This window comes from Adiantum capillus-veneris, chromosome 17 (assembly GCF_014529385.1).
Source record: "Adiantum capillus-veneris isolate H3 chromosome 17, ASM1452938v2, whole genome shotgun sequence".
In the NCBI taxonomy this organism is placed as follows: Eukaryota; Viridiplantae; Streptophyta; class Polypodiopsida; order Polypodiales; family Pteridaceae; genus Adiantum; species Adiantum capillus-veneris.
Window position 1 is genome coordinate 72,640,516 of NC_140947.1, and position 24,944 is coordinate 72,665,459.

At 42.1% G+C, this 24,944-nt stretch overlaps 1 protein-coding gene across 4 annotated transcripts in view; it reads right to left on the bottom strand.

Annotated features, from left to right (window-relative positions):
• Positions 1-2,305: 2,305 nt before the first annotated feature.
• The window catches only part of LOC147437468 (uncharacterized), a 112,633-nt gene continuing 89,994 nt past the window's right edge, over positions 2,306-24,944 (bottom strand). For 2 of the 4 annotated variants that reach the window (XM_086487004.1, XM_086487007.1), the window contains 10 exons: positions 9,246-9,357; positions 9,045-9,148; positions 8,357-8,474; positions 7,278-7,363; positions 7,157-7,180; positions 5,876-6,044; positions 5,703-5,797; positions 5,521-5,623; positions 3,805-3,923; positions 2,306-2,712 (listed from right to left, as the gene is read on the bottom strand). In XM_086487004.1, coding sequence (XP_086343130.1) covers positions 2,521-2,712; positions 3,805-3,923; positions 5,521-5,623; positions 5,703-5,797; positions 5,876-6,044; positions 7,157-7,180; positions 7,278-7,363; positions 8,357-8,474; positions 9,045-9,148; positions 9,246-9,357 — 1,122 coding nt within the window. In that variant the 3' untranslated portion in view covers positions 2,306-2,520. Of the gene's footprint in view, positions 2,713-3,781; positions 3,924-5,288; positions 5,353-5,520; positions 5,624-5,702; positions 5,798-5,875; positions 6,045-7,156; positions 7,181-7,277; positions 7,364-8,356; positions 8,475-9,044; positions 9,149-9,245; positions 9,358-24,944 lie in introns of those variants that run through there. The other 2 variants (XM_086487005.1, XM_086487006.1) reach the window with 2 other exon arrangements.

Genomic DNA, 24,944 nt, shown 5'->3' on the forward strand with positions numbered 1-24,944 from the left:
AGAAGCTTCTTTGATTAAAGGATTTGCATTCCTTTGTCACTCATATGTCCAAGTGGGTAGTGCCACACCGCACTCTCAACATCTCTAGCTATTGCATAAGTTGAAGATTGTATGCTGACAGTACACAAGTAAAGTGTACTGACCTTTTCTCCATTGACAACCACCAAAGATCCCTTTGAAATCTTCTGAGGTTTATTTTGGGATACAATGTTGTGACCTTCATCATCCAATTGTCCTGTTGAGATTAAATTTTTGCGAAGAGAAGGAACATGCCTAACATCTTTAAGCTTCTTCATTTTCATTAGTAGTTTTGACACAAACTATACCTTTGGCGACAATTTCACAAGCTTCATAATCTCTCAAGTATACATACCCAAAATTACCTTTCGTATAATCTTGAAAATGCTGCTTCTACGACGTCGCATAAAATGAAGCCCGGGAGTCTCCTATCCAGGAATTAGACACATTGTCTAATCAAAGAATTAGAGCGTCTTGCTCTACTTTACCTGCCACATTGGCCTCCGATGTTAGCTTGTTTTCTTGAGACTCGGACTCCTTCTTTTTGGACCATAAATATTTCTTGACGTGGTTCTTTTTGCCACAATTCCAACACCCAAGAATCGACTTTGTGCGTCACTTGCTCTGCCTTGAGCAATCACGGCCCTTTTGGTTTTTGAACCTCTCCTTAAGCCTTCCTCTTGTTTCCACTCCAATGACAATTCAACACTTGATGATTCACATGTGCTTCTCCTTCTCATTTCCTCGCTTAGGAGAACACCCACAACATCATCAAAGAAGAGTTTTTGTGTCAAAGACAGAGTTACTTACAGCCATCATAAGGCTGTCCTAACTATTTGGTAGAGACGATAGTATAAGGAGGGCTCGCTCTTCGAGCTCTTATCATCGAAATTGACATTCATCGATCGAAGTTGACTTATGTTGATGTTAAAGTCATTTAAGTGTTCTGTAACTGAACCATTCTCTACCATCTTTAAATTGAACAAGCGCTTTATGAGAAATACCTTAATGGATGTCAATGGTTTTTCGTAGAGACCGTCGAGTGACTTCATCAAGTCCTCCGTGGTTTTTATCTTCGTAACATTAAAGACAAGCATTGACACCAAGCTTAACCGGATTGTTCCTAATGTCTTTCGGTCAAGGACAACCAAGCTTCATTTGCTATCGTTGTAGGCTTCTTTCCAAAACTATGATACATTTCGTTGAATGAATGACAAGTGATAGTTTTATGATTCATACAAATGATAGATAGTTTATGGATATTTTATTAATGAAAGTTTTTTATGAGCAAGGGTTATTTTATGTTCAAATGAAAGCTTGTAATTATTTTTTGAGCATTGATTGCTAGTTATGCATAAACACATGCAAAAGACAAATGCTCACTCTTGCACATGAGAAAATTGTACCTAATGGTCTACGTCTCTCTTATTCCTTTCAGTTTCATTTATATGTAGCACTTCGCTTCACGTGTACATACACACGCTCTTGTGCTCTCTCTTCCACTCTTTGCTCACTTCCTCGTTGTTCTCAAAGCATGTGCACTTGGATTTGATAATGTATTATGTTATTCATGGATTTTCTAAGAACTCCAAGCAGCTATTCATAGGCTTATTAGTGGTGATACATTGAAAAATTAGGTCCATGCACAAATTGAGGACAATAGAGAGAGTTGAAGGTTGAGTGTAGTTGGAAAGTGGGGCTAATTTGTTTAAAGCATAAGGAGATACGAGTCTTGGACCACCTTGGTATGTTGACAACTACATGATACTCTCTAAAGAAGAGGCAATGGGTGATTGTAACCCTATGACACTAACAACAATGTTATGTTTCAAATTTCAGCCACATGTCAAAATAGATGAGTTACAATGGAACTATACATGGCCTTTGCTTATGACACAAGAAGGCACCTACCCTATGATGAGTTACAATAGATGAGTTACGATAAATACGGTACCAAAAAAAAAAAAAGTTTGTACAATATGGGTGGTCACTACCAATATGATTTACACGTCTACTCATGTATGGTTGCATACATGTAAATATGCATGCATACACACCGACGTACATGCAAACGTATACATATGTACGTACATATGTCTACAACCTAATATACATGCATGCATACACGCATGTATACGAGTGAGTACGCTAAATACTAATCCAGTACGCGAATTTATCGTCCTAGTATGGAAAGAATGATGCAACCTTTCATAATAGGTCATTCTGGCCTTTTTGAAGACATTATAACATTCATTCCTCTCTCTCTCTCTCTCTCTCTGATGCAACCTTTCATAATAGGTCATTCTGGCCTTTTTAAAGACAGAATAACATTCATTCCTCTCTCTCTCTCTCTCTCTCATCCTCATCCTCCTCATAAACAAGCACTGGTTCACACTATCTGACTTGAGTTCTTAATGAATCTTGCTTAGCGTATGTTCACATGGGACCAATGATAGAATCGAGCCTCAAACAAGAAATGTGGAAGCTTCAGTGAATACACCCTTAAGAAGAGGTCGTCACAGAACCTTTTAAGCAATTGTCTGGGTGGAAAAGTAAGGAAGCCACACGAGAGACGTCTGCAGGCGTCACCGCTTCTAGGAACTCATTTTCTTTAAAAAGATTGTTGCAAGTCCCAGTCGTTGCCTCATACTCGCAAAGAAGCTTTGCCATACCACTGTTGTTTCCAAATAGCTCCTGTAAATGAGGCAAAAGTTTGTTTTAGTCAACTATCTTCTCAAAGTTATGGTATAGTATACACATAGATGAATCCAGGATAAGCCCAGATTCACCCTTAAGCAGAGTGCAAGGTATAGACCCATGGTAGTCACCCACAAGACAACATACCCATCAGCTCCATCACGCATAGTATTGACTAAGGCTGGTTACAGACCGCGTGCCCAAGCTTGGGCGCGCAGACGTGGAGGCTAGGCGGCGTTTGCTGATACGCAGGGCAGAAAGGGCAGAGGACAAGGTCTTGGACAGGCGATACCCCCTGCCCAAGCTCGGGCGGGGGTTGAGCTTTTACCAAGTCAGCCAAAATCAGGCGGCGAACCAATGCGATGGACGCAGCTGTTGAAAATGATTTTGCTTTATGATAAAATAATGTAGCCAATGTGTAATGCATGCCCGCCCATCATCAAAAGTGACGGGCACCCGCATTGGCAGTGTGTATCCAGCCTAAATACCACGACATCCCCACTAACGTCATCAGTGCCCAATAGTGGGTGTAGAACTAGGTACTAACATATGCTCCCAAACATTACTAACACCACACGCACATACACATGAGCATACATCAACACAAAGTTCAGCATACTGAGTTTCTGTCATGACTCTGGAGATCAAGGGTAGACTCAGCCATAATGAAGCCTAGCACTAAAAGAAGCATGAAGGCTTCATGCTTCTTTGATATCTCCCCCTTTTGAGTAAGGCTATCTTTCTTTTTTCCATGAATGACAGTAACTGACAATTAGAAAATTGACGCAGTGTCAGAAATTCGATATATTTGTGAATCATTTGTTCTAGTTTTGAATGTCTTTCAAGCTTTCTTACTGAATTTTTTTTGTAGCTTGGCTGTTGAGCGATACAAACACATTGTCCTCTGCATGCTTTGAATGGACAGACTTACTCTTGGACATGATGGGGATTATCATGGGTGCAATGATACTCACCCAAGGAAACTACTTACCAGATTTCTCATGGACAGACTAAATTTAGGCTTGTGGGGAACATCTTGAGTGTACCCAAACAAAAAACTACTTACCAGAATACACAAGGATACTTTACCAGCAGACTGGCTCGACCAAGTTTCTTCACACGCATGATTTCTTCTTCATTAACTCCCTTTGATTGCAATGCATCCAACTCTTGGTGTAAAACTTTGGCCAAAGCTTCCGCATCAGCACCTATCAGGACAAAAATGGAAAATATTTGAGCTCTTGCCATTATAATGGAACATTCCGATAGGAAGACAGATGAAGCTTATCAAACTTGTTAGGGATACTCAACAGCAGACTGGTACTAAAAGATTTGTAAAGCCACTGTGACTCTTCCACAAGCACCTGAATGCGCTTCATAGCTTGCATCAAATCTTCCACATGGCGAAGTATTCCCATGTGGGAGCCCTATCTAATGTCTGAAGTGTTGAGCAATGCAAACCCATGCCTATCAGGCATGAAGGCACATATTATGACGAGATTCCATCATCTTGCTGTAAGTCAAGAATTGCCACACCAGCCATTCTTATGGGGATAGGCATGTGTTGCCATGCAAACCAAATCATTCTTGGCTTACGATTGCTTTTCTTTCAGGGCATGGAGCAGATGGATCGAGGGACTTGAGAGTCCTTTAGAAATCTAGGGCAGCAATAGGCATGAAAAAAGAGCGAGCATAGGAAACATGACCGCTTCAGCTACTTTCAGCAGCATATGAAAAGCACCTGCTTGCAATTTCAAATAGACAAACTTGTCCTTGACCTTGCCATCGCAGATAGCAACTGATCAACACTAACATCCATGAGCTAATATCCATGAACACCGCACATCTGTGTACAACATGCCCCTCCCATCCAAAGACTTGCAGTTCCCAATATGAGGTGGGTAGCAATGGCAAAAAGCAGAACAAAGAGAACAGTCCTGCCTGACTAAACGATCAACGATATAGGTTTACTGATAACTTTTATCCAAAATGACCGATAGAGCCCCAATCGATAGTGTGCATGATATGGACGTATGAGGGACCAAAACTATAGCATAAACTTATTTGGGAAACGATGAAAAACCAGCTGAGATGGTTGAACGTTCCAAGTAATTAGCCATGATTTGTTGCCTGGGGACTAAGGCATTGTCGATGCCAAATTGCACATGAAAAACATTACTTGAGGTATGGGCCCTTCGATACATATGGAAGAGATTGATGCAAGGGATAAACAAAAACTTCAGTGAAGAGTTATAAATTCCTCCCATTAGAGGAACAGGCCACCACTGCTTCAATGTCAATAAGAATCCCAGAGGATCGCTTTATGTATACAATAAGAAAGGATGAGAGAGGCCTGCATGTCATGAAGCGTGCAGGCAAGTGGGTTGTGAACATTGGCGACGTAGTAAAATATGGTGGCCAGTCTGTCTTTGTTCCTTGTGGTTTTCCCGGATTTCTCACTGGTAAGATAGCAATACCAAAAAAGAAGCAAGTGTGTATATGTGCGTGTGCACTCAATGGAGACAAAATCAACGATAAGAAGGGAAAATGGGAGTTTATCATTTTGAGCTCACCATGACTGCAGAAGGAAAAAGTTGCTGATGGTCATACACGTCAACGGTCATGCCAGAACAATAACTGCGATGAAAATGGCCCAAGCTAATATGTAGGTGTAACTAGGAACATATGCAGATTTTTTCAATGCAGTGATAAGAGGTACAATCCAAACTTTCCAGTGCCAAAATCTACACTTAAAGAAAGAGCAACATGAATTTCACATTTAAGAAGAATTTGAAAAATGCCTGCCTGATGAGGGGACCCCGTAGACCAAGAAAAGGCATGGCCTTCGGTCACCAGGAAATGTTTCTACTGCAGTACAGGATAAAGCTCTCCCTTCCAGAATTATGTTCTGCAAACTAGCCACTAAGTCAACAACTATTTTGATTATACTGCAAAGTTGATAATTGCCACCTTTAACATCTGCTAACCTTATAGAAACGAGACAATCTGCCTCCGCTCAAAAGCTCACTGATAACAGCGATGGCAGGATCATCAGTAGAAAATGATGAAGGCCTGTAGTAACCTGCCCACTGTCTAAACTACTTTAGGATATCGAAGGGGATGCTTGGTTTAGAAATAACACAAAAGTAGGGAAGTGAACCTTCCATATAGAATGGTTGAGCTGGTAATTTGAGGTTCAATGACCGTTCCAGGTTCGTCCGTATGACTTCATTCCAACCATCATTAGTATGCCATTTGACAGATTCATCTCGCTTTCCCCCAGCATAAGAATCCCAGCCACCAAAATACTGCTTAGCTAAACGTTCTACCTGCATTTCATATTTCAAATAAATAATAATAAAAACTTGCTGTTTTTCAATTGATTAAGGGGCCAATAGATGCCCATTTGTGGTATATAAGATAGGTTCTTTCCACAGAGAAGGTAGGCATCCATAGGATGAGAGAACTTGGAGCTACTAAAAGTAAACCAGTAATCAATCACAAGAATAAATGATCCTTGTACCTCTCAAATAGCAGAATCCTTTTCTCGAATCATATTAAAATAAAGAAGAGGTCTATGAATAAGTCATAATTTTAATTTTGGTTTGCTTCCAAACCCAAATATCCAATTAAGACAAAGGTGATTTTTATTTGAAGTTTTCTTCATCAAGGACTCGTCACAACCGAGCATGAGGTTGTGCAAAAGGTGTTTGATAAGGTTACACGTCTTTATTTCACATAGTAACAAGTGCCAAGCCATCAAAATGCATGCACTCAATAAGAAAGTGGAAAGAGGCAAAGGTGAGTCATCAAGGAGGTACATGTGCTATCTAGGCCAAGTTTACTTCATCTCCTGGGTCCTCAAGGAAAGTGTCACATGATAGTTTCCTTATACAAGTTTCTGGTAAATGTGGGTAAAGTGCAGGGCTTCTATCTGCACAAGAACCCTATATGACAGCCAAATCCCAACCATTGGATGTTGGTAAGTGCAAGCCTCTCATTTGACACCCTGAATGTACTGGTCAATATTACTAGTCGATAAGCTTAATTCTAGTGTACAGCTACAACTCATGACTTTTCTAAAGATTCCTGCATTTCACAATGCATTGTAGGCACCCGGTTATAAAACATCATCATATCTGCATCAACAGCCTCATGTGGTAGCTTAATTCCCAAGTGGATTCAAGTACCTTCATTGTTGACCCATCAATGTGTGATCTCCCGCATGGACAGGTTAAACGTAGCCTACGAAAGCACTATTCTCAATGGTTTGTTCATCACTCTAGTCTCTAACTCACTTTCCATAGTGGCAAAATTTCCTACAATTAAAATTTTGGGCTCAGAAATTGAAGTCACTTGATGTGATAGGAAATAAATAAAACTTTGCAGTAAGTATGACAAATGAGCATTCATACAGTAGCTGAGCAAGCAAGAGGCATACCTCCAATGGATTGACGTCCCCAACCTGTCAAAACACTAAGAAAAAGCTACTTTTAATACACAACTAGTTAAGTCCCATTGAGAGAAACCAATCCAAAAGTAAATCGAAAAGTCATCCTCACCACAGCACAAGTTAAAGATCGAGGATTATAGTTCTGTGAAAAGAACTTGTTAACCTCTCTCCTACCGATTGCCTCCAAATCATCAGCTGTACTTTTTATCAAGGATCAAGCAAATTGAGGCATGCATAGACAAATATAGACAGCTTTCCACCTTGGAACCTAATTGACTTGAGCTAAATCTCGCTTGTTCTTGCACACACACGAATGCCACTCTCTCTTTCCCTCCTTTAACCATTGCGCGCACGCGCACGCGCACACACACACACACACACACACACACACACACACACACACACACACACACACACACACACACACACACACACACACACACACACACACACACACACACACACACACACACACACACACACGGTATGGACACATGCACACACACAAATTATTAGCTGCAATTGTTATCGAGGATCAAAGAAACTGAGGAAACAACTGTTATATGCACAGATGCACTTTGGTCAATACATGTATGCATGCATGCACATATTTTAGTATGCAGGTGCATGTGCACGTGTGGTGTGTGCATGATGCACCCTATCATCTTATGACTTCCTTTCAGCAGTGTATCTTTGATTTTGTGTGAGCAATGTGCATAGTAGTACACGGCCAAGGGCAAGATTCACCTGTTACAGAGTAAGTGCAGGGCACTGCAGGGATGTGCATATTATTGAGTTTACAATTGTCCAACATTGATATTTTTATGCTCTTTTATAATTTGCAGGCTTTCTTGGATTATTCAGTGTATTCATCTGTAAGTTTAATTTCTGTTCAGTTCACAGGAGTCCGAACTTTGGTTGACGTATTAAAGTGACGGTCAAAAAGTTGGTGCCCTCATGAAACAAGAAACCAGTCTCCCCTTCTCTTTGTCTTTAACAGACAAATTGCATAAAAGATAAGGACTTGGATTTCTTGTGGTGTATGACCTCCTTTCAAGAGGAACTCTTATGTCCATCAAACTTTTCACTCTAGCCATGCAATCAACTTACATAGGCTTACAAAATACAAACATGTCATAATAAGCTAACACCTTGTTCTTCATGGCCATAATTACGAATGTCGGATACGATAACCGATGACAGGTCGACCATAAGGCAGGTTTGGAAAAGAAAGATTAGTAAAGGCTTCTGTAAACCTTCCATAAGGAGCACTATCAACACGTAGCCTTCGCTCCTCCTTCACCACCTGAATAGTTTTACACAGTACAAATGTTTAATGGACAGAAGGAGATTAGGAGAGCTGAAAGAAGATCAAGAGATCAGTCATTGCAACCTTGCCACAGCTCTACTGTATAACTCGTGAGATGCAGACTTTGTATTATACATATGAGAGACTAATCTTGAATTAAATAGTCAAGCTAAGAGAAACCAGAAACATTTCTAACCAAGTAGGTTTCTATCATGGCCCATGCTAAAGCTACTAAACAAAGTAAACTTTGGTGAAGCATGTGCCTGAATGGAATATGAATCATAAAAGGAATATTTATCACTCTATGACAAAAATCTCTGTTAATGCCCCACCATCTTATTTACTTTAGCTCCAGGAATTTATTTCAAACAAAAAGATAGAAATTCGCTTACGAAATGAAAAGCGTTGCTCTTAGCAACGGAAGCACAGGAACAGGAATCAATTGTAGCATACGAGATACAACCAGATCAAATTCACAACACTGCTTTCAACATTGATAGAGCACCACGTTGGGAGTAATTTCAAAATCCCTAAGTTGTTATAGCAAGTATGCTAAACAAAACTTACCTCCTTCTCAGAATATAATTCCCTGAAAACAGGCCCCAGAAATCTGCCACTCTCGAGGGCCATCCAAAGCTCTAACTTGTTAGCTGGCAATGAGACAAAGTACTCTGCACAGATATGACTGATTCTTAATTACCACGTTAAGACACAAACAAAGGCGACTAGAACAGTTGAGACAGTGAATAGAAGTTATATAAAGTTTACCTGTGTCATCTTGTGAAGTCTGCGCATTTAATCCCACCCCTCCTTCACGGGTCATCAAGGTACCATATTCATTTGGTATAACCAGTGAAGCTGCTAGCTCTTGGAGCTCTTTCTGTGTTGCACATTATTCAAAGCTAGTCAGGGCAGAAAACCTACTTGAACATTAATGCTGCTACAAGCATACAATGTCCTGAAGTTGTTCAACTTCCTTAATTCACATGCAAAATTTCGAGGAGTCATGCATGAGTATTCCACAATAACGATCTTTCCGAGACAATACATGATGCTTTAGTTAATCCCAAAGAGATTGTGCTTAGGAGCAATCACAAGATACTTGAAATCCCTTTTCATCTGTGATGGGCCCTAAAGAAGTAATTGTGGGTAATACACACTACCTAGAAGGAGGAAAACTATTTGTGATTCCAAAAAAAGTCATTGTCCTATCTTTCACAATCATCAGGAAATGACAGAAGGCAATGACCTTAGTATGAATAAATCGCTTTCATTCAAATTACATAATTTCTAATCCATATGCCAAGAAACCACAAGACCTTTGCTTTGAAGAAAATAATTCTAGTACAAGGCTAAATTTTGACTTTTTCTTAACAGACCCAGCCTACCTTCTGAGCCAAAAAGATCATCATTACAGAAATAACCACTTCAAATATGTTTAGCCACCACATGTATGCTCAGGTTACTAATAACTTCACGAAAGAGAGAATAGAAGCATAAAACACGCTGTCAGAAGTTTTTTGGAGCAAGGGATTGCGCATATGTACATACACATGCATGGTGCATCAAATAAAGGATTGCCCATTTTCTAGAGCCAGGTGGTTATGTGAGGCCCACATGTGTACAGGTAGGGCAGCATGTACATAGTGCATCGATTTTCATCGTTACCAGTACCAGTGTGTTTTTTCTACAATAATGAGGAGTTGGTAGCGTGTAAAAATTCTCGAGGAAGCTATCCGCGGGCCGACGACATGAGGTAAGCAGGTGCGTCAGATGGCATCGAGTGGTGTCAAGAGGCCGAACGGGGTCAATATTTGCACGTGGATGAATACGGACACAATGTGGGTGTTTTCTTGTGAGAGTTATGCAGAAAGGTCATCATTAGGACCACTTTTTGGGGCCACTTCACGTGGTTGCGAGATGCATTATTGAAAGAAGCTGAGTGCCAGGTGTGCGTATGGATGCAGCAAGGTGACAACTATGCACTGCGACGTCAGTTTTTGGCCTGTTCGGGGTCCGTTTGAGGTCATCTAAAAGGCCAAGGGTGCCCAACTAATAAAGCTAAGTGTGGGAACTGAAAAACAAGAGAGAAGACCAGAAAAAACGTGGAGAAGAGAAGAGGAACAGCTGCAGGTGTGTTTTTGGGGTTTTGGGAGCCTGTTTTGGCCGTAAACTGCTCATCCGAGGTCGGATTTGAGCACTTTGACATTGTCGACTGGGGTTTTGGGCCGTCCCGGACGCGATGGCGCTGTCCATTTTGCCAAATTCCTCCCTCTTTTTCTGCTGTTTTGGCTGTGTAAGTTTCTCTTATGAACGAAGTTTCTGCTCCAGTTTGTGATTGTATCTCGCTTATTTTACCCATTTTGTGTGAGCTATTTGCCCCTTGGTGTTGGCCCAAGCTCATTTGTATCTAATTATCAAAAATTCCCCTTTTTTGAGCTGAGTTTTTTGGGTGTGTGTGTGTGTGTGTCTGTGTGGAGTGGGCAAGTGGATAGTCTCTCTCCTCTCGCTCCATCGGTGTGTTCCCTGTCTCGGCCAGGTGGATTGTGTAAGCCGAGTGATGCCCCATAGTGTGTGTGTGTATCTTTCCAAGAGTGTGAGTCGGGTCATTATAGAGGCGTTCTGTGTGTTTCCATCCCGCTCACATTCTTTTGGCGCCCCCACGAAGGATCTTCTTCGAGTACCTTCTGCTTTGAGCTTCAAGCTTCGGGATTCGGGATTACAGGTTGCAAATTACAGGTTACAGGTTACAGGGACAGGTACAGGTGATTCACACAGGTACAGGTAGCTGGAGTACAGTGATATACTAGCATTGGTGTCACTTGTAATTGTTGTGGGTATGCATCATTTGGCGCCTGTTTGAGCGCATTGTCTGTTGGATTGTACGTTACTTGTGGAAACTGCCATTGTATGCCTTTGTGAAGCCATATTTGGTTTTGTTTGGCAGTCCCAGCCATTTCTGAGACTTGGTCTGGAAGATAGTCATTTCTGAGACTTGACTATACGTGATTTGCATGAGCCTTCGTGTGAGGGTCGATAGTGTGAGGTTTTATTGAGCTGGGGGATTCTCAAATGTGGAGATCCTTTCGGTGATACAGGTGACTGGAGCACCCTTTTCGTGACCTCGCCATAGGCTATGTACTAGTGAGTCATATTTGATGCTCGGATTCTATTGTTGATAGTTTATGCATACATATACAGTCTATATTTTGGGTTCCTACTGCTCTACTTCTGGGGAAACTCTGTCAAAATTTTTCCAAGTTATGATGGCTGGTTTCTTGGTCTTTTGAGCCATTTATGTTGTTATGCTGCTGAAATTTTGGCAAAATCAAAGGATTAGTCAGGTGTGCTTTCTTGGGAGCTTCATGGTTGGCTTTAATGGATGATCAAAATGGACCTCAATTCACTCCTTTTCATTTAACTCAAAGAATCCAGATAAATGTTCATGTGTCCAGGAAGATTTTTTTCGAGCAGTGCATAGTCTTTATGTTCGGACCAAGAAGATTAAGGGAGATACTGGAATGTCCTTTACCTGTTGTAATTCCAATGATCAACTACGAAAACTCATTTGATGTGCATGTGTTTGTCCTTATCTGAAGTTGAGCTCCATTTAAGTTTCTGGGAATTGAGTCAGTCAAAAGTTTTGGGTTCTTGCACGTGTGTTCGAAGGGGTTCTCAAAGCATTGTAACTTGGGTAGCCATGGCTTTCTCTTATCCGGAATTTCATGGAAGAAGTGGTGAAGATGCGGAAGACTTTCTGGAGCAAGTCGAGGTGGCATGCATAAGCAACAATATGTGTGATGAGGAGAAGATTTCGAGGCTATTTGGATTGCTTTTGAAAGATGAGGCCCGTGTTTGGTTCATGGATTTGGAAGCTAAAGAAGCAGTGGCTTCTTCTTATGGTTTGAGTCTTGACAAGTTTATAGAAGCTTTTTTAGAGCGTTTCCAGGTTTTTGAAGATACAAATGCAGTATGGAATGAGCTCAATGCTCTTAAGCAAGGTTCTTGTCAAGGTGTTGATGCCTATGTACAAGGTTTTACAGATTTATGGACTCGTTGGTGTGTTGCTCTTAAGGATGAGACCCCCCCTTGTTCATTGAAGAAAAGTTTTTTTGTTGATGGTTTGTCACCTTGGTTGCGGTTCGAGGTTGAGTTGAAGACGCCCGAGTCTTTTGAAGATGCGGTATGCATTGCAAAGCACAAGGAATGGAAGTTTAAGCGTCTTGAGGAACATGGTATCAGTACAGGTATGCATTTGCAAAATGGATTTGACATGGAAGGTGAAGTTAAGCCTAAGCAGGTGAAAAGTAGCCTATCCTATGATGTTTCTCGTTTCTTCGCAAGGTCTATTGTGAAGCGTAAAGAGGTCTTGCAGGTTGACAGGTTTATGGAAGAGCCTAAAGAGGTGAATAATGCTTTGGATACAGGATTGAAAAGTCTTGAAAAGGATGCATTGGCTACTTGTGTACCTTGTGATTCTGGGTGTGAGTGTGAGGTCGAGGTTATTGATGATGAGCACGTATCTTTGGATACTAGTTCCTTGGAAATTAGGGAAGAGGGCAAGGTTGAGAGCCATTTTGTGGATTTGTTGGATGTGGAGCCTGTTTTGAAGCCATATTTTGATGTATGTACTGTGACTGAACCGATTTGTGAGCATGATTGTGGTTTAGAGCAGGGATCTGTATTCTTGGAGACTGATGAACCCATGCTAGAAGCTATGGATAGTGGTGCTAGCCATGATTATGATGTGGATGAAGTTATGTGTGATGATGAGTATGCTTATGATGATGAGAAGGGGTTTGGCATATATCAGTCCAATCTCAGATATATGGATGCCTATGCTAGGGATATGTGTGCCGCGGGGATACTTTTGTGCTTTGGATATCAACAACTTTACCTTCACACAATGCTTTTAGCTACTTGGGTGCAGGATTTGCAGGTTGTTGCTATGGCTGGTGAAGCCAAGATGCCAGGTGATGAGTCACTTGAGTTGTCTCTATCGGTTGGGTTGAATGTGGCATGCAATATTTATGCTTTTGGAACTCCAGAGAGGGCGGATGTGTTAGTTGGATATGCCTATGGTGCATTTTGGTTGATTGTTGACAAATGTAGGTGTGGTGTTATGATGCTTCTTGTGAATCAGGCGATATGCCTTTGGCCTTTTGATCCACGTGGAATGAGCATCTACTAGTGCTACTGCTGAGCATGAATGCTCTAGCAGGCTAGAGGGTGGGCAAATTATGTCAGGAGTTTTTTGGAGCAAGGGATTGCGCATATGTACATACACATGTATGCTGCATCAAATAAAGGATTGCCCATTTTCTAGAGCCAGGTGGTTATGTGGGACCCACATGTGTACAGGTAGGGCAGCATGTACATAGTGCATCGATTTTCATCGTTACCAGTACCAGTGTGTTTTTTCTACAATAATGAGGAGTTGGTAGCGTGTAAAAATTCTCGAGGAAGCTATCCGCGGGCCGACGACATGAGGTAAGCAGGTGCGTCAGATGGCATCGAGTGGCGTCAAGAGGCCGAACGGGGTCAATATTTGCACGTGGATGAATACGGACACAACGTGGGTGTTTTCTTGTGAGAGTTATGCAGAAAGGTCATCATTAGGACCACTTTTTGGGGCCACTTCACGTGGTTGCGAGATGCATTATTGAAAGAAGCTGAGTGCCAGGTGTGCGTATGGATGCAGCAGGGTGACAACTATGCACTGCGACGTCAGTTTTTGGCCTGTTCGGGGTCCATTTGAGGTCATCTAAAAGGCCAAGGGTGCCCAACTAATAAAGCTAAGTGTGGGAACTGAAAAACAAGAGAGAAGACCAGAAAAAACGTGGAGAAGAGAAGAGGAACAGCCGCAGGTGTGTTTTTGGGGTTTTGGGAGCCTGTTTTGGCCGTAAACTGCTCATCCGAGGTCGGATTTGAGCACTTTGACATTGTAGACTCGGGTTTTGGGCCGTTCCGGACGCGATGGCGCTGTCCATTTTGTCATAAAATCTAATATCTAACCAACCCAAATGATTTTCTCATATTAAATTGATCACTTAATGTGGGAGAATAAATGGGAACAAGTGTTAAGATATAGATATGTGCTTATAGATCTATCTCAACACGGGGCCAATATTAAAGGGGCCCAAATGGGAGATGGTCTATCAAGAGCAAGGCTAACCAATGGAGCATAAGACCTTAGGGTTAGCTTCATTGAAGACCTCCAATAATGTGTGTAAAAGTCCTTTGACCTTAGGTAAGCTAGGGCTGAGCTTGAGGTGGGAACCCGGCCCAAGCTCGAGGTGCTTGTCGTGCTTGAGGTGCTTGTCCTGCTTGAGGTGCTTGTCATGCTTGAGGTGCTTGATTAAGATGCTTGAGGTGCTTGACTGGCTCCATGCTTGAGGTGCTTGACTTGGTGCATGATTAAGGTGCTTGAGGTGCCTTGAGAAGCTTGCCTGAGATGCTTGTGGGAACACCCCCTACTTCAAGTGCTTAGTCATGCTTGATGACTAAGGGGCTTGCTCATCCAAAGTCAAAAATATCCCTACAAGGAGGGGGGCGAGCCTACAAGGGGGGGGGGATGAGAGAGAACACACACACACACACAAGGGAAGCCCCAGCTTGAAGAGGCAGCAAGGACACTTGTCAAGTTCCTTCCCATGTTGCCCTCATGGTGTGCCTGAAGCCTATTGGTTGGCCACCCAAGGGGTCCAATGATAATTTAGGATATTTAATTAATTGATTTTGAATTTATCAAGTCCTCTCTCTCAAAGGGGAAAGGGGGACACTTGTCCCAAGGCTACCCATGTTGCTTGTAATGGCTCCTGCTTGTGATTGGCTAGGCATGGAGGGGTCCAATGAGCTTCAAGCATGAGCTACAAGGGGGGGTCGACCCAAGCAAGCTAGGGGGGTGCTTAGGGGGTATACTCACCCACACACACTCTCATTGTGTACTATGCAAAGTGCAAAATCTCCCTCTCCTTCTCCAAGCAAGTAGAGGTTGAGAGCCTACACCAATACTCTTGGCTATGGAGTGCAAATCCATCCAAGAGCCATGCTTCAATGCTTGAGCTTGCCATCTATTTCTTCTTCATTACTATGCTATTATGTATGCTAGCACAAGAGTTATGATAAGTGAGGAACTAGCTCTTTCTCGTATGAAATGTTTCTTCTTCCTCTTCCCTACCCTCATTCCCTGCTAGCTCTCTCCACCTTCGAAGGTGTTTAAGGTCTTGGGACTGAGGCTTGGTATAGTTAAAGCTTTCTTCAAATTTAGGTTATGCTATGTTGGTGATGCATGAAGCTTTCCATCTTCATTGCTTCACCTAGGTCACAAGGAACACAAAGAATGTATTATAACAAGTCTCTCTTTATGGGAGAAATCATAATACAAATGCCTATTGGAGGGGGGACCGGCTCCACATAAATCCGGTCCTCAACTGTTGTCATGTTCTCTAAATTCTCTCTCTTGCAAAAGTATTGTCCATGCCAAGTTAACTAATTGCTATAATTATGTTGCTATCTTCAATTATGTCTACCCGCTATGCTCACAAAATCATTTCTTGAAAGTACTCTCATTAAATTCCGCTACTCTCAAATTGAATAGGCAAATTCCATTACATTGGTATCAGAGCATTTGGTTTCTCTTTTCTTGCTTAAGAAGAGAGGTCCTTAAGTAGCGTATAAATGGTTGATGTTGTTAATTATAATAGAGTAAGTGGAACTGGGATCTAATATCGGTTTTGTTAAGCCCACTATGTGGGGGATGGTGCACACCTCGGGAGCTTTGGACTTAATAATGGAGTCTTTTTAGACTTTCCTACGGCTTTACCATTATTGAGCCATAAGAAGTCCGAAAGGAGCTAGCCCTTGGCAACTCTGCTATGTTAGACCTACTCCTCTACTCTCTATAGTTAACCACTTTGAGCCGTGGGTATAGATACTTAAGAGCCGATTTTCAAAGGCTAAGAGGAGTAGCAACTAAGGTTTTGAACTGCCAAAGCATACACTAAGTATAAACATAAATTTTGTTAACATGGCTGACAATAATCAAGAGAGTAGAATGAACATTGATAGCTTTGATTTTGCACATGAAGGTGCTAATGATGATGCTCCCATGTTTGTGAATTACCTCGTCGCTAGGTTGCAGCAAGCTATGGGCAACCCTGCTTTGCAAGCCGAAGTTACTCAACAACTTCGTGCTTATGGAATTTCCCTTCCTCTCCCAGAGGAGAGAGAGCTTAGGAGGCCTCTTGAAGAGACCCCCAAAAGAAGACTCTCTCCCATTCGAGAGGAGGAATCCAAAGAGAAAGAAAGCAATGAAAGTCTAAGTTCTTCTGAAGAGGTGGCTCCATGAAGACGGCGGTCTAGACGATCGCCTACTCCTCCCAAGAGGAAAAGAGCAACCTATAGTCCTTCTCCTCATCACTCTGAAAGGAAAGAGAGGAAACAAAGGAAGAAAAGGGCTAGGAAGAGGTCACCCTCTTCTCCTTCTTCTTCACCTTCCTCCTCTTCCGATGAAAGTTATGGCTATTCTCCTAGAGAATACAAGAGGGGAGGACATCGCAAATCATTTCCTGCATGGCGAAGGTCACAAAAGCTAAAGAAGTTCAAGGAGGGAGGAAAGAGTATCTCTTTTCTCACCTACGATGGCACCTTTGGTGCTACCGACAAAGTGTTGGCCTTCATCCAGCAATTTGATGCGGCCTTTGGGGACGAGGGCTTCACAGAGTCCTCCAAGCTACGCCATGTAGCTATGCACTTCCAAAAATCAGCTCGTCAATGGTGGGCTAGCCTTCGTGGCAATGGAGAAGCCCCAAAGACATGGAAAACTCTACGAGTTTCCATCATAAAGCAATTTCTTCCAAGCGATACTAAAGATAAAGTTCTTACCGAATGGCGCGGCTTGAAGCTTCTCTCTCATGAGTCTATCAACAAGTATGTAGACAAGTTTTGGGATTTACATCTCAAAGCTACTGTCTTTCAAAAGATAGACTTTGCCGAGCAAAGACAGCAATTCTGTGCGGGATTACCTGAAGAGATGGCCGAATACATCAACTCTCAACGGCCTGGTACTATTACCGAAGTAATCCACACACCATGGTTGCTTCACGCATCAACTTCCATCAAGGGGCTAGACGTAATGTCAAGCCCATGGAAAACAAAGATAAAAATGATGCAAAGGGGAAATCCAATGCACAAAATAATTCCCAAGGCACTTCCAACAACAACAACAATCGGTCCAAGGAGAAGGGAGTTTACAAAGGTGAAAACAAACTCTCTCCTGAAGAGCTTGAAGCTTTTCGCAAGGACCATAAATGTTTCAAGTGTGGGGAGCAAGGACATGGCTATCGTTCTTGCCCCAAGAAGAATACTCGCAATGAGACTCCTAGGGCTTCCACCATCGAAGCTCCAAAAGAGGATGCTCATTGCAAAGGATCATCACTCTCCTATGCTTGGGGAAAGGTAAGAGAGCTTGATGCCTTCATCTTGTTTGACCCTGGCTCTACTCTCAACTTCATATCAATAGAGTTGGCCACCAAGTTGGACATTCAAGCTTTTGAGATGGGAGATATAGTAACAGCTGATGCAACTTTCAAGGGACAACAAGCCTCCGTTACTCCCTTGATTGGGAAGTTGAGGCTTCATGTCCAAAGCTATGTCGACAAAGAAGACTTCTTCATCTCTCCTCTCCAACATCAGGATGTTACCCTAGGGGCACCATGGTTTGATCGCATGGCTGCCAACATGAAGTTCCCTGAAAGGAGAATTTACTCCACCTACAGAGGAAAGAACATGTATATAGATGCTAGTGAGCGTGGTCGCACTATTCCACTTGTAAATCCTCTTTCTATTGATAAATCAATGAAGAGCTCAGTTTCTGCGTACATGATTTATGTCAAAGAGTCTCTAAAAGCTAATAATGTTTCATCAAATGAAAATGATAGGAATCAAGAAGAGTTAAGACTTGTCTACTTTTCTAAAAGGATTCCAAGATGTGTTCATCGATGATATCCCTATGGACCTACCTCCAAAACGAGGGGATGATGACCATCGTATTGAGCTCCTTCCAGAAAGCTCACCGCCTAACAAACCTCCTTATCGAGTCTCACAAGCTCAACAGGAGGAGATTATGAGGCAAGTACAGGAATTGGTAGACAAAGGGATGGTGAGGCCTAGTTCCTCTCCCTTTTGTTCTCCAGTCCTTTTAGTGCAAAAGAAAGATGGTACATACCGTATGTGTGTGGACTATCGAGCACTAAACCATATCACTATCAAAAACAAATTTCCTGTGCCTCGGGTAGAAGATCTGTTTGATAAGCTACAAGGCTCTACCTACTTCAGTAGGATTGACCTTAAGAGTGGCTATCATCAAATAAGGATAGTGGATGAAGATATCCTAAAGACCGCGTTTCGCACAACATTTGGTCTTTATGAATATCTAGTCATGCCTTTTGGCTTGACTAATGCACCAGCTACTTTCAATCGTCTCATGGAGAAATTTTTTAGACCATATCGTAAATTCACTGGAGTGTTCTTTGATGATATCATCACCTACTCCAAATCTTTGGAGGAACATAAGCAACATCTCCAAGTGATTTTTCAAGCCTTGAGGGAAAACAAACTTTTTCTCAACCAAAAGAAAAGTGAATTCTTCCTTCAAGAGATTCAATATCTAGGTCATATTATCTCTCACGATGGTATTCGTATGGATCCATCAAAGTTAGAGGTAATAAAATCATGGCCTAACCCAAGGAATCTACATGAGCTAAGAAGCTTTATTGGTATGTGTGCATACTATAGACGCTTCATAGCAAAATTCTCTCAAGTAGTAGGACCACTACACGACTTAACAAAGAAGAACGTTAAGTTTGTATGGACTGCTAAGGAGCAAAATGCTTTTGAAAAACTCAAAGAGAAGCTTACTTCCCAACCAGTCCTCGTGCTTCCGGATCTCTCAAAACCATTTGAGGTCCAATGTGATGCTTGTGGTGATTGCCTTGGAGCGGTTTTGCTTCAAGAAGGGCATGCCATAGCATATGAGAGCCGAAGGCTCAATAGTGATGAACGAGTCTTGGGCATTTATGAGAAAGAGCTTTTAGCTGTTCTACATGCCCTAGATACATGGAAGCACTACCTATTGGGGACTCCATTTATCCTACGAACCGACCACCAAAGTCTCAAGTATTTCATGACGCAAACCAAACTTTCCGACAAACAAATAAGGTGGGCAAATTTTCTTTCGCAATTTAATTTCCATATTGCTCACATACCTAGTAAGCACAATCAAGTTGCCGATGCACTTTCACGACGACCAAAAGTTAATGCGGTGTCTATAGCTACTCACAATGATCTATCCTCTATGATAGATGAGTATGCTACTGACCCTGACTTTAGAGACATAATGTCAGCCCTTGCTTTGGGGAAGAAAGAGGAACCATTCACCTTGCAGGATGGTTATCTTCTCCACGGCAATAGACTATGTGTTACCCATTCCCTTCGTGAGAAGGTTATGTATGAATCCCATGCTCCTCCATATGCATGGCATAGAGGTATTCAACCTACTCTCCGAGGAGTAGAGACGTATTTCTATTGGCCTACCATGAAAGTGGACATACAAGAGTATGTTTCAAAATGTGTAGTATGCCAAAAGACCAAGTATGATAGAGGGAAGCAACCTGGATTACTCCAGCCATTGCCTATTCCAAATTCACCATGGGAGAGTATATCCATGGATTTCATCTTTGGATTACCCAAGTCTATCCATGGGAATACAGAAATATGGACAATAGTCGACAGGTTTAGCAAGCAAGCACATTTTATTCCTGTCAAAAAGACTATTAAGGCACATCAAATGGCAACTCTCTTCATATCTCAGATTTTCAAGCACCATGGATTACCCACATCCATCGTGTCAGATAGAGATCCTAGAATGACCAGTAATTTCTGGAAAGGTCTCTTTGAAAATCTAGGACCAAGATTGAATTTCTCTTCGGCCTATCACCCACAAACGGATGGCCAAAGTGAGATAGCCAATCTTACAATACTCGATCTACTCAAGACTTATGTTACCGAAGTAGATCAACGCTCACAATGGGAAAAGTATTTACCTCTAGTAGAGTATGCCTACAATAATACTGTATATACTTCTACGGGGAAAGCACCTTTCGAGATCATAGAGGGAAGACCTAAAAGTCCCTTGCTACTCAAAGTACATGGGAAGATCTTCGCTGCCGATGAGTATAGCCGAGACCTACAAGAATCTTTTCAAAAGATTAGGGAGGCTATAGCCATCTCTCAACAAAGGCAAAAAGCTGCTGCTGATAAGCACAGAAGAGCCTTAATGTTCAAAGAAAATGATTGGGTCTTACTCAAGTTTCCTAAGGCTCGATTAAGGCAAACGACGGGCAAAAATCCTACGGGCCATCAAAAGTATTATGCTAAACTAGCAAAAAGATACTATGGTCCTTTCCAAATCTTGAAGCCCATCAATGAGACGGCTTATCAACTCAAGTTGCCCAACCATTGGCTTATACACAATGCCTTTCATGTAAGCCTACTTAAGCCCTATAAAGGAGAGCCACCAACTGAACCAATTATTGAAGACCCTCCCGAAGTTGAAGACCAAGAAGAGGTGCTACAACCCGAAGCTATCCTTCGGCATGAAGACAAGGTACTACGACATGGTAAGATAATCCGACGGTATCTTATTAAGTTCAAAAATTATCCTTTTGAAGATGCTAAATGGATGCAAGGAGTACAACTTAAGGATAGTATGAACCTTGTCAATGCTTACAATGCTACATTAGAGTAAGCAAATGTACAACTCTCTTTTAAATGACTCATGTTTTTGTCTTATAAGACTAATCCTCTTTTTAATTGTGCACAAATTTAACTAGTATGCATGCTTAGAATCATGTTTGTGATAACGACGTCTCTCAAACACCAAGTAGAATTTGTCACTCTACTTTGGGAGAATGAAATGGACTAAGAGCAGACATGCTTGCGGCAACTATGTCTCCCAAGCACCAAAGGGATTAGTCATCCATCTTGGAAAGATGTCGTAGGGTAAAAGAGGGATCCTCTACCCGCTAAGTACGATTGACTAATGACTAAGGCTTTATTTGTTCTACCTCATAGTCGAGGACGACTATGATTTCAAGAGAGAGGTAATGTCATAAAATCTAATATCTAACCAACCCAAATGATTTTCTCATATTAAATTGATCACTTAATGTGGGAGAATAAATGGGAACAAGTGTTAAGATATAGATATGTGCTTATAGATCTATCTCAACACGGGGCCAATATTAAAGGGGCCCAAATGGGAGATGGTCTATCAAGAGCAAGGCTAACCAATGGAGCATAAGACCTTAGGGTTAGCTTCATTGAAGACCTCCAATAATGTGTGTAAAAGTCCTTTGACCTTAGGTAAGCTAGGGCTGAGCTTGAGGTGGGAACCCGGCCCAAGCTCGAGGTGCTTGTCGTGCTTGAGGTGCTTGTCCTGCTTGAGGTGCTTGTCATGCTTGAGGTGCTTGATTAAGATGCTTGAGGTGCTTGACTGGCTCCATGCTTGAGGTGCTTGACTTGGTGCATGATTAAGGTGCTTGAGGTGCCTTGAGAAGCTTGCCTGAGATGCTTGTGGGAACACCCCCTACTTCAAGTGCTTAGTCATGCTTGATGACTAAGGGGCTTGCTCATCCAAAGTCAAAAATATCCCTACAAGGAGGGGGGCGAGCCTACAAGGGGGGGGGGGATGAGAGAGAACACACACACACACACAAGGGAAGCCCCAGCTTGAAGAGGCAGCAAGGACACTTGTCAAGTTCCTTCCCATGTTGCCCTCATGGTGTGCCTGAAGCCTATTGGTTGGCCACCCAAGGGGTCCAATGATAATTTAGGATATTTAATTAATTGATTTTGAATTTATCAAGTCCTCTCTCTCAAAGGGGAAAGGGGGACAATTGTCCCAAGGCTACCCATGTTGCTTGTAATGGCTCCTGCTTGTGATTGGCTAGGCATGGAGGGGTCCAATGAGCTTCAAGCATGAGCTACAAGGGGGGGTCGACCCAAGCAAGCTAGGGGGGTGCTTAGGGGGTATACTCACCCACACACACTCTCATTGTGTACTATGCAAAGTGCAAAATCTCCCTCTCCTTCTCCAAGCAAGTAGAGGTTGAGAGCCTACACCAACACTCTTGGCTATGGAGTGCAAATCCATCCAAGAGCCATGCTTCAATGCTTGAGCTTGCCATCTATTTCTTCTTCATTACTATGCTATTATGTATGCTAGCACAAGAGTTATGATAAGTGAGGAACTAGCTCTTTCTCGTATGAAATGTTTCTTCTTCCTCTTCCCTACCCTCATTCCCTGCTAGCTCTCTCCACCTTCGAAGGTGTTTGAGGTCTTGGGACTGAGGCTTGGTATAGTTAAAGCTTTCTTCAAATTTAGGTTATGCTATGATGGTGATGCATGAAGCTTTCCATCTTCATTGCTTCACCTAGGTCACAAGGAACACAAAGAATGTATTGTAACAAGTCTCTCTTTATGGGAGAAATCATAATACAAATGCCTATTGGAGGGGGGACCGGCTCCACATAAATCCGGTCCTCAACTGTTGTCATGTTCTCTAAATTCTCTCTCTTGAAAAAGTATTGTCCATGCCAAGTTATCTAATTACTATAATTATGTTGCTATCTTCAATTATGTCTACCCGCTATGCTCACAAAATCATTTCTTGAAAGTACTCTCATTAAATTCCGCTACTCTCAAATTGAATAGGCAAATTCCATTACAATTTTGCCAAATTCCTCCCTCTTTTTCTGCTGTTTTGGCTATGTAAGTTTCCCTTATGATCGAAGTTTCTGCTCCAGTTTGTGATTGTATCTGGCTTATTTTACCCATTTTGTGTGAGCTATTTGCCCCTTGGTGTTGGCCCAAGCTCATTTGAATCTAATTATGAGAAATTCCCCTTTTTTGAGCTGAGTTTTTTGGGTGTGTGTGTGTGTGTGTGTGTGTGTGTGTGTGTCTGTGTGGAGTGGGCAAGTGGATAGTCTCTCTCCTCTCGCTCCATCGGTGTGTTCCTTGTCTCGGCCAGGTGGATTGTGTAAGCCGAGTGGTGCCCCATAGTGTGTGTGTATCTTTCCAAGAGTGTGTGTCGGGTCGTTATAGAGGCGTTCTGTGTGTTTCCATCCCGCTCACAACGCTCAAGGAAAAAATTTTAAGTACAGAAGTGTTGCTTGTGATAACAGTCTATAGACAAAACTCAAATAAAACTTTAGTTTATGAGTCTGATTTTGAATCCATTAGATTTAAAACAGATACTCTAGATGTGTCATCAAATGGATAACAATGGATCGTAAACGGAATATTAATAATTCCATCCCAAAATAGAAATTTCTAGTGCCTCATGAACAGGGCATTGAGAAGGACTTACCTTTATGTTGGGTTAAAGGCCTAAATAACCCCTTTTGTACATTTTTATACTTTGTCCAAGTTTCTGGACACATTTTTAAAGGTCACTTATAAAAAAAGTGGGAAAGCCCAAGTTTTCCCCAAATCGTGCGAGCCCTCTCTCTCTCTCTCTCTCTCTCTCTCTCTCTCTCTCTCTCTCTCTCTCTCTCTCTCTCTCTCATTTCGATCTGCAGCGCTACTGCTTCCTTGCATTCACGCTTGGTTACACCCGGCCCAGACCTGCACTCTTTCACCTTGCGCATCTCCTGGTAGCCTCTCCTCCTTCGCGCTTTCAACTGGTATCAAAGCCCTAGGGTACGAAACAGGACGTGCGCAGGCTGCTGGACAGCAAGCTATATTCCTTTCCCGCAACGATTTTCACTTCTATCGCGAAAGCCCTTGCTTCTGGGGTCAAGAAAGTCACCAAAACAGCCCAAAACAGCCCAAAACATGTTGTTCTTAGGTCAAAACAGGTGATTTACACGTTATTACAGGTTAACATAGCAATACGCACGTGTACCAAATTTATGGGATCACATGTATTGATGTTTTGTGCGAGGATTTGAGTAAAAAGCTGAGTACAGGTGATTTAAATCGCATATTCAGCTGAAAATTCAGATTTGGACAGTTTTATGTAAAGAAATTGTGGTCTTTTGTATGCAAAGTCTTGTGGTTGCTCCTATTTGCTGAAATTTTCAGCCTATTGCATCTATCTCGTATGCACACTTGTGATTGCGTTAAGATGGCTGCTACCTCTTCCACATCTGGCACTAAAAGTTTGATGGTCAAGGTTTCGACCTTTGGCAAGAACGCATGCAAGGTATCCTTTTCTTAAAGGATTGTGAAGATGCATAAGCTGCAAGGTTTGTCTGACTTAGAGTGGGCTAGGTTGAATAAGAAGGCCATGGCCTACATCAAAATGGCTATCAATGATGACATTTTGACGGACATCAAGCGTTTGGACTCTGCTTATGCAATATGGCAAAAGCTTAAGTCCAATTATGAGAACACAACGCCTG